General features: G+C 55.5%; 1 protein-coding gene across 3 annotated transcripts in view; it reads right to left on the bottom strand.

Annotated features, from left to right (window-relative positions):
- Window positions 1-1,899: 1,899 nt before the first annotated feature.
- RGS3 (regulator of G protein signaling 3) overlaps window positions 1,900-8,591 on the bottom strand; it is a 136,323-nt gene continuing 129,631 nt past the window's right edge. For all 3 annotated transcript variants that reach the window (XM_052644576.1, XM_052644577.1, XM_052644578.1), the window contains 4 exons: window positions 4,841-4,942; window positions 4,409-4,470; window positions 3,627-3,793; window positions 1,900-2,856 (listed from right to left, as the gene is read on the bottom strand). In XM_052644576.1, the coding sequence (XP_052500536.1) occupies window positions 2,671-2,856; window positions 3,627-3,793; window positions 4,409-4,470; window positions 4,841-4,942 (517 nt within the window). In that variant the 3' untranslated portion in view covers window positions 1,900-2,670. The remainder of the gene's footprint in view (window positions 2,857-3,626; window positions 3,794-4,408; window positions 4,471-4,840; window positions 4,943-8,591) is intronic.

The following is an 8,591-nucleotide window of genomic DNA, read 5'->3' as shown; positions in this document are numbered from 1 at the left end:
CAGATCTCACATCAACTGGCCTGGGGTTGCTAGATGGAGACCACATGCGAAAGAAGAAATGGAGAACAGTCCCAGGTAAGGGGACTCCGGCCTAAGGCGGTGAGGGCTGTGCCCAAGTCCCTCGGAGTCCAAGTGGGGGTAGGGCAGGCAGATCCAGGCGCTTTTCCAGGCTGCTCTCCAGCTGTTCTGTGTAGCCAAAGCAGCTTGGAGGCCAAGGGCGCCGGGTGTGAGTAATGGAAACCAGGCAGTGGGGCCTTCCGAAATGGGAATTCCATCTGCCTGACTTGGTTCTCCTGGCCTGAGGTTTCCATGGCAACTTGGGAATGGGAAAGATGGAGGGCCCAGCCCAAGGCTGACTCCCTGGAACCTAGGGAAAGGGGAAGGTGAGTCTCCTCCCAGACCCAGGGTCCCCTCCTCACCCCAGCAAGGCCAGGTGAGCCCAGACCCTGAAGCCCTGGGTGCCGATGTCAGCTCTGCGGCTACCATTCTGGTGGATCAGGAGTGGGGTTGCAGTCCCCTCTGGGCCTTAGTTTACCCAGGTGTCAGGTCCCCAAATCTCCAGGCCTGGACTACACCTTAGAGTGTCATCCCTCACTCTGATCCAGGCATGCATCTCTGTCCTCCATCCCTCTGGGTCATCGAGGCACTGGCAGCTCCGCCCCAAGAAAGCCCTTCACCATTTACAAAGCCAGACAGGGTTCCCTGGCCAGGCCCCCCGGCACCAGGGAGAAGACCCAGCCCCACTCCCAGAGGAGCTCACGTACCGGTGCTGGGGGAACAGGCCGTGACACTCATTAAACACCTGCTCTCTGCCTAGCCCGACATTAGGACCCCAGAGACCACGGTTTCTGATGTTCTCCATGTTCAGGAGGGTCCTGGGGTGTCCTTGCCCTGGGAGACCAGCAAGGGAAGGCAGGGAGGAGAGTGGCTGCACAGCCCCCTATCCTTGGCATCTCTAAGTCCCCAGTGGGCAGCCCTGAACCCGAAACCCCACACAGGAAACAAGCTCCAAAGAGATGGGGTCCTCCTGCAGTAACTCTGTCTGCCTTCATCTAAGTCAGCCCAGGGAGCCTGTCCCCACCTCAGGCCACACCCTGGTCCCTGCCTCCAGACCCTCGCAGGTGGTACCTGTGGGCATCAGGGGCAGCTTTTGCATCAGCTTGGCCAGGCTCTCTTCCACCTCTCTAAGCGAGCGGTCCAGGGCCTCCTCTCAACCTGGCCTTTCCTAAATGTGTATCTCCTGTTAGGTACAGAGGGGAAGTCTCCCCCAGGGCCACAGAAGGACCCGCCCTGTCACCTCCTGAGTTCTTTCTCCATTGTAAAGGCCTCTGTGAGCCCACCCGCCTGCAGCTGCCACCCTGCCTGAGATCCTGACCTCACCCACCTCCACCAACCATCCCTGTGCCTCCTGTAAGTTCCCCTAGAATCTCAGAGCGTGGCGGGGCAGAAAAAATTGGAGGAACTTGCTGAAGGCCACATAGCCAGTTAGCAGCCCAGCTAGGACTCCATCCAGTAGCCGGCAGAGGCCGGCAACCCAGAGAGCAGGCTGTGCAGTCAGGCGGGCTTAGGCTGAGCCCCTTGCTGGCTGCCATTGGCCAGCAGTGTGACCTTGGGCAAGTCGCCTTACTTGCCTGGGTTTCACGTGCTTCATCTGTAAAATGGGGATAACGGCCACCTCCCAGGCTTATGGGGAAGATGTGATGGTAAGTAGGACAAGCTTGGCAGAGCTCACGCACAGAGGCAGCGACTGATTGTCCGCGAGCAGCACCGGCACCAGATGGGAGGCAGGTGATGGGAAGAGCGAAGCGTGATTGGCAGCCCCCCTCCCAACCCTCCCAGCCCCGGTGACCCTGGGAAGCCTCGAAACCAGGAACGCACAGAAAGGGTCAAGAACAAAAATAACACAGGCCTTTTATTTGCTCCAGAACTCGGCCGTTGTGTGGTCTGAGGGTGCCATGCTTTCCCGGAGCCCCCCGGGGGACCCCCCTCACTCAGGGGGGGCTGGATTTCGGTGTGAGGTCAGACTACAGCCCCCGCCCCTCTGGGCCTTATCGGTCCAGCAGGCCCAGCTGCCCGCCACAGGGGCTCGGGACCAGTGAATCCCCTGAAACTGGAATATGGTGCCCACCTTCTCAGCAAGGCGGCTTTTTCACAAGGCGTTGGTTAAAATATTGCACTTGTAAAGTAGGAAAACTGACGAGGCAAAGGTTTCCTATTACATGACGACGTGCCAAGCATCCAACTACTGTTTAAATAAATAAAACTCAAGGCAGGGGTCTGAGCTGTGAGCCCCAGCAGCTCCCCCGAAGAGCCCTGGAGCCCAGGCCTCGGCCCCTGCCCCACCAGCCAGTTCTTTAAGGAACTTGGTCGTTGCGAAGTCTCTGCAGCAGGGAGCAGCAGCTCCGGATCTGTCTTAGCCCGGGCCCCTGACCTGCCCAGGCCCTTGGGCCCCCTCGTACCAGGGCAGCGGGGACCCAGTGGGGCCAGTCCCTCTACTCCTCCAGTGGCCTGGGCCTCTCTTGGTCCAGGCCTCTCATCCAAATGTCCGTCTGTCTATCCGGACGCAGCCTCCGGGGGCTTGCTTGCCCCCTCTGTCGCAGGGGGGAGGGAGGCAGGTGGGAAGGGGCCCAGCCCGCCTGGTGTGAACACTGAGCTCTACCCGCGTGGCCCCTAAAGCGGGGGACTCATCTTCTTCTGGTTAATGAGGTCCAGGTAGAGGTCCGAGCGGAGGAAGCGTGGGTACGAGTCCTTTTCCATGAGCCCAAAGATGCGCTTCTGCGCCAGGTCGAAGCAGCCCCGAGTGACGCTCTGCAGGTTGTCCTTGGTGTGCTCCCGTGTGTACGAGTCCAGGTTTACCTGTGGGGCGGAGGGCGGTGAGGTCAGGGCCGCCTGCAAGAAGCTGCTCCTGAGGGCCGGGGGCCGGGGCGGGACCTGCCCAGTCTCTCACCTCCAAGCCCTTCTACTCCACATCCTAAGGTTCAGAGGGGAACCCCATAGGTTAGCAGAGTCAAGTCCTGGTTCGGTCACTGACTGGAGGGGTGGTAGAGTTTTTAGGGCCTGAAAATATCACCTCTAGGGTCAGGCTACCTGGGTTCAAATCCCAGCAGTGCCACATGTTAGATGTGTGACCTTAAGCAAATCGCTTAAGTGGTCTGAGCCCTGGCGGTCTTAATTATAGGCTGGAATAACAGTACTGTCCTCAAAGAGCTGTGAACATTAGCATCATCAACCATTTATTTAAAAAAGATAATGCCTGGCACACTGGAAGCACTCAGTAGACATTAGGCTCTCTGAGACTTTGTCTCCTCATTTTAAAAATGAAAATAATATTAAAACCTATATTACAGGTTGTCGTGAAGGTTAAATATGAGCGCTCATCTGTGAAGGGCTTTGCATGGGCCTGGCACCTAGCAGCGCCTGACAGTGGCCATTTGCGTTATCAGTCAGGATTCTGTTCTTCCCAGGAACCCCAGCCTGCTTCCTCTTCACCCTAGGCACTTGGCCTCTAAGAGTCACTCTGGCCTCTCCCCTGGCTGAGCCCCTCCTTGAGGCTTCCAGCCAGCCCCCTCACCGAGAGGCCACTGGGCATGGGGACGGGGGCCTGAGGGCCCAGCCCAAAGCCCTACCTCCTTGCACGCCTGAATGGCGATGTACTCAGCAAAGATCTTCTTGGCCTTGGCCGCCATCTTGGACTGTGACTTGACCTTCTTGAAGTCCTCGCATGCCAGCCAGAATTCCAGGTTCTCCTCACTAAACTCAGTGCGGAGGAAGGCCTGGAACACCGCTAGACCATCTGTGAGGAGAAGCCCAGACCCTGAGGTGAGAGGCCAAACCAGCCCCTCCTGCCCTCAGGCACCCCCAGCGGACCCTCTTGGCTCATTCTGGGTGCAGATGCTGGGGGCTTAGGAAGGTCACCCGCTCCTGAGAGCCAGGAACCCAGGATATGGTCCCCACCCTTGTATTGCCTCTTCATGGGCCTTGGCCAGGTCTCTCCCCATCGGTGCCTCAGTTTCCTCATCTGTCAAATGGGAACCACCTCCTGGATCCTAGTGAGGATCAGAAGGGGTTCCCATCCACGAGATGACAGGCATATTTGGCCCCGCGTATGCCCTCAGCACATGGAAGTGTTTATTGTTATTCTGGGAATATGGGTCTGACAACACAGGTCCCAAAGGCCTGCGGCAGGCAGTGCCAGCTCTCATGAACAGGGAGGGGCTGGCAGCAGCAGGCTCCAAGGCCAGACCAAGGGCCTCAGCCTTTCCCAACAGCGGGGACCCCTGACTGGGCCCGGGAAACAGGGAAAGGCAGCCTCTCCGGGGCCAGATGCACTCTCTGAGCCTGGGAGAGGAGGAGAGGAGGACGGGGGACAGGACACAGAGAGGGGACAGGCCGGGTGGCCCCCACTTACACTTGTGGACCAGCAGCTTCTCCAAGGACTCGCCCCACTTGAGCGCTTCCTCTGAAGTGGGCCTGAGGGGGAGGCAAGGGGCACAGTGAGGGACCAGGAGGCTCAGGGAAGTGAGCTGACCCCTGTCAGCGGTCCTTGGCCCCAGAAAGTAGCTGAGCCCCATGAGGAGCACAGGAGGGGGCCCACCCCCTTTCTTGGGGCCGGCGGCATCACTTCTACCCCCACCTCTGTCCCTCCCCGGCCGTCCTTCCTGGGACAGTGGCTCCCCATCCATGCTGCTCATGCCGGGTATGAGGCTCCTTCCACAGGAGCCTCCATCACCCCCGAGCTGGATCAGCCAACTGCATTCTCCCTCACATGCCCACCAGCCACCCTGCTCCCACGGGACCCGTGAGTGTCTGAGGGGACCCAGGGGTGCCGGAGAGGACCTACTTGAATGACTTCATCACTTTGTCTGTCTTGCCCGTTGGCTGGGCCCCAGGGGACTCGTTCCGCCGCCTAAAGATGCCCAGCTTGTTCTTCATGTCCTTGGCTCTGGGGACAGAAGCAGAGAAGGGGTCGGTGAGCCCGGTCCACTCGCCTGCTGCCAGTTCAGGGTGGGGAGGGCCAGGGTTGGGGCGAGGGGCACCTACTCCTTCATGGTGTGCCGCCTCTGGAGGTTCCCATTCCGAGTGAGGTACATGCCTCGGAGCATCGCTGTAGGGCCCCCCACCTTGCTGCCTGGGACGGTCTGCTGCAAGCACCCCCAGGCTCCTGTTGCCAACCTGGTACCAGGCGGCAACGGTGCGGGCTGCAGCTGAGCACTCACTGGAATCCCAGCCCCCGGACGACTGGACTCCCAGGCACAGGCCAGGCTGGGACTCAGACAGGAGGAGCCAGGAAATGGGAGGGACCAGGACGGGAGCAGGGAAAAAAAAAAATATCCCTCCTGGCCAACCCTGAGAGGGAGCCCGTGAAAGGGGCATGTGTCTGTAAGGGGCGGCCTCTGGGGCCCGCCCAGGCAGGAAGCCAAACCCGTTATTTGTGACTGGCCTCCCCGTTACCATGGCAGCGCTCTGGGAAGGAGGAGAAAACAAGTCAGCAAATTGCTGGGAGGGAAGGCGGGAGGGAAGGGAGGTTCTGCCCACCAGGGTGGCAGGACAGGCTATTTTAAGCCAAGAGCCATTTTTAGCCCTGCCACTCCCCCAGGGAAGATTTCAGCCTGTGGGCAAGCTGCTGGCAAGAAAGGGGTTAAGTGTCTCCTGCTCATGATTGCCTCCCCAGTCCCTAGACCCCTACCTGGGCACCTCCCAGAGAACAGTTTCTGCCAGCAGACTGCTCAGTCTCCGTCATCGGCTTTGGATATATCCACCCATGAATATACAGAATGTCCCATGAAGTTTCAAGTTTTAAGCTCAAATCACTTCAAAATTACAAAGCCCATAAACTCTCAAAAATGTCATTTGAAACAAATTAACTTTTTTATGCCTACTTAGTCTTCTGACTTTTGAATAACATATTTTTTTATTTTAGTTTTTGATCTCTGTCCTTCTGATTAAAGAGGACACATGCTGACTGAAACGAAAAATTAAATGCGTAAAATTTAAAATGTGTTATCAAAATAGTAAAGCTAAGTAAGTGTAAAAGAAACTTAAATAATGGACTTTCAAATGTGTTTTATACGTTGGGCAGCATACTTCTGAAGTTATCCGAGCTTCAGAGGTTACTAAGACCAACAGGCTGCCCTGTTTAATGAAGGCGAGCGGTGCAGGTGGAAGTTAAGAGCAGAAGTGCTACAGCAAGACCATCTCAGGTTCAGCTCCCAGCCCCAGCTGTTACCAGCTGTGTGCCCTTTATCAAGTTACCTAACCTCTCTGAATGTCAAGCTTTCTCATCTGTTGAACACAGATGATGACAGTACCTACCATCTGCTGGGCTTGTTTCGAGGCAAGGGAAAAATACACAAAAAGCTTTAGCACAGTGGCTGGGGCAAAAGTGCTCAGGCTTATCTATACGGACCCTGAGGTCCTAGGGCAGCTGATTAGAGGTAAGGACCCTGCTCTAGCAGATTCCAAGCCAATGAGATAAGGCCAAGGAGTCCAGGGATGGGCAGCCCTCCGGTGAGGATCAAGGCCCTCTGAGAGCCTTGGTGGGGCTAGGAGTGAGAGAGCCCAGCTTCTTGGGGCACCGTGCTCTGTTTCGGACCCCTGTTCCTGGCCCGCTATCGAGGTTAGGACATAGAAGCTGGGGGGAGGGGAGGGGGGTGAGGAGGAGAGCTTGCCTGAGGTCCAACCTGCAGGCTGCTGCCTTCCACTTGGGCTCTTTATTGGCTCAGAAACCACTGCGTTTCCCTGTGGCTGGAGGAGTCTGAAGTGCCTGCCCAGCCAAGCCTTTCGTCCCTAGATATACAGCTGGGCAGACTCACAGCCATACGGCTCAGCTGGAGAGGGCCTCGAAAATCCCTGATTGCCACCCAGGTAACTCAAGAAAGGATGGTAGAGGTCAGAGATGCCCCACATGGGCCCAGAGAGTAGAACTGGGACCCACAAGAAGAAGCTAAAGGGACATTTTCCTCCAATCAGAGCCATGAAAAGATGGAGCAAGTAGCCTCTGAAGAATGGGCTCCCATCACTAGGAGCTCAAAGGCTAATTAGCAGGGGTGCTACAGACCTCATTCAGGGTGCTCTGCTTAGAAATAACAGGCTCTGTGGGAATTCCCTGGGGGGCTAGTGGTGAGGATTCTCTGCTTCCACTGCAGGGTGCCTGGGTTAGATCAGATCCCTGGTCAGGGAGCTAAGATCCTGCAAGCTGCGTCATGAGGCCAAAAAAATAAGTAAATAAATAATGGGTACTGAAGGGAAAAAATAAATTTAAAAAATTTAAATATATGTGCATACATACTTACTTTTTTAGAGCCATCACGCCAGGTTTCAGATCTCAACTCTCAGAAAAGCAACTTAACCTTGCAAAACCAACTTAACCTCTTTCTGCCTCAGTTTACTCATTTGTAAAACAGGTTAAATAAGAAAAAAGGAGAGTAAAATAAAAATTATGATAAAGGTCACTTAAATGCGGAATCTAGAAAAATAGTACAGATGAACTTCTTGGCAAAGTAGAAAGAGAGACACAGATGCAGAGAACGAACCTAAGGTTACCAAGGAGGGTGTACGAACTGGGAGATTGGGTTTGACATATACACAGCTATGTATAAAACAAATGACTAACGAGAACCTACTGTTCAGCACAGGGAACTCTACTCAGTGCTCTGTGGTGACCTAAATGGGAAGAAAATCTAATAAACAAAGCAACTATACTCCAATAATTTCTCTTTTCTTTAAAGTATTGTAAAGGCAGGCGGCGCAGTGGTAAAGAATCCGCCTACCGCTGCAAAAGATGCAGGTTTGATCCCTGAGTCAGGAAGATCCTTTGGAGTAGGAAATGGCAACCCACTCCAGTATTCGTGCCTGGAAACTTCCATGGACAGAGGATCCTGGCAGGCTGCAGTCCATGGGGTCGCAGAGTCAGACAGAACTAAGCACGCATGCGTGAATGCAAAGGTCAAATTAGATAATATATGTAAATGCACACAGAACAGTGCCTAGCACAATAAATATGAGCTATTTATCATTGCAGATTCTAAGAATCCTCGCCTAAGCATTTAAGAATGTGAGCCATGGGTCGTCAAGAGGCAGTGCCCTACTTGAAAAGAAGGCCAGAGTGGGTGAGGCAAGAGAGCTCCAGCACCCTGGATGCCTGCCCTCTGCTGCCCTCCACTGCCGCACTCCTGGGAGCGCCACCCTCAGCCATTCTGGTGCCGCCTTCACCGGATGGTTGGTACAAAGAGTCATCTTTGTGCATTTCACCTTCCCTAGAAAGTGTGACGGTTCTGGCTGCAGAGTGAGAGAAGCCTAATGCTGCGGGAAACTGGAGAGGGCAGGGAAGCTGGGGAGAGAGTTTCTAGGGAGTGGACCTGAGCCAAGGTTGCAGTCAGGGCCCCGACCCCAAGGCCGGCCTAATTGGTGTGCGACAGTGGGCTCTACAGGACCTGGAGGGGAGGGGGTTCCCTCTGAGGGCCACCATGTCCCTCACCGCCCTCTCCTCTGTCCCTGCCCACAGTCTCCATGGCCCGGGGTACAAGGAGACCATGGAGAAAACCCCTCACTCTCTGTTAATAACTGAGCACCTCTAACAAACTTCCGAATCG

Source organism: Budorcas taxicolor, chromosome 8, assembly GCF_023091745.1.
Source record: "Budorcas taxicolor isolate Tak-1 chromosome 8, Takin1.1, whole genome shotgun sequence".
Taxonomy (NCBI): domain Eukaryota; kingdom Metazoa; phylum Chordata; class Mammalia; order Artiodactyla; family Bovidae; genus Budorcas; species Budorcas taxicolor.
This window is presented reverse-complemented; position numbering and strand designations above follow the sequence as displayed.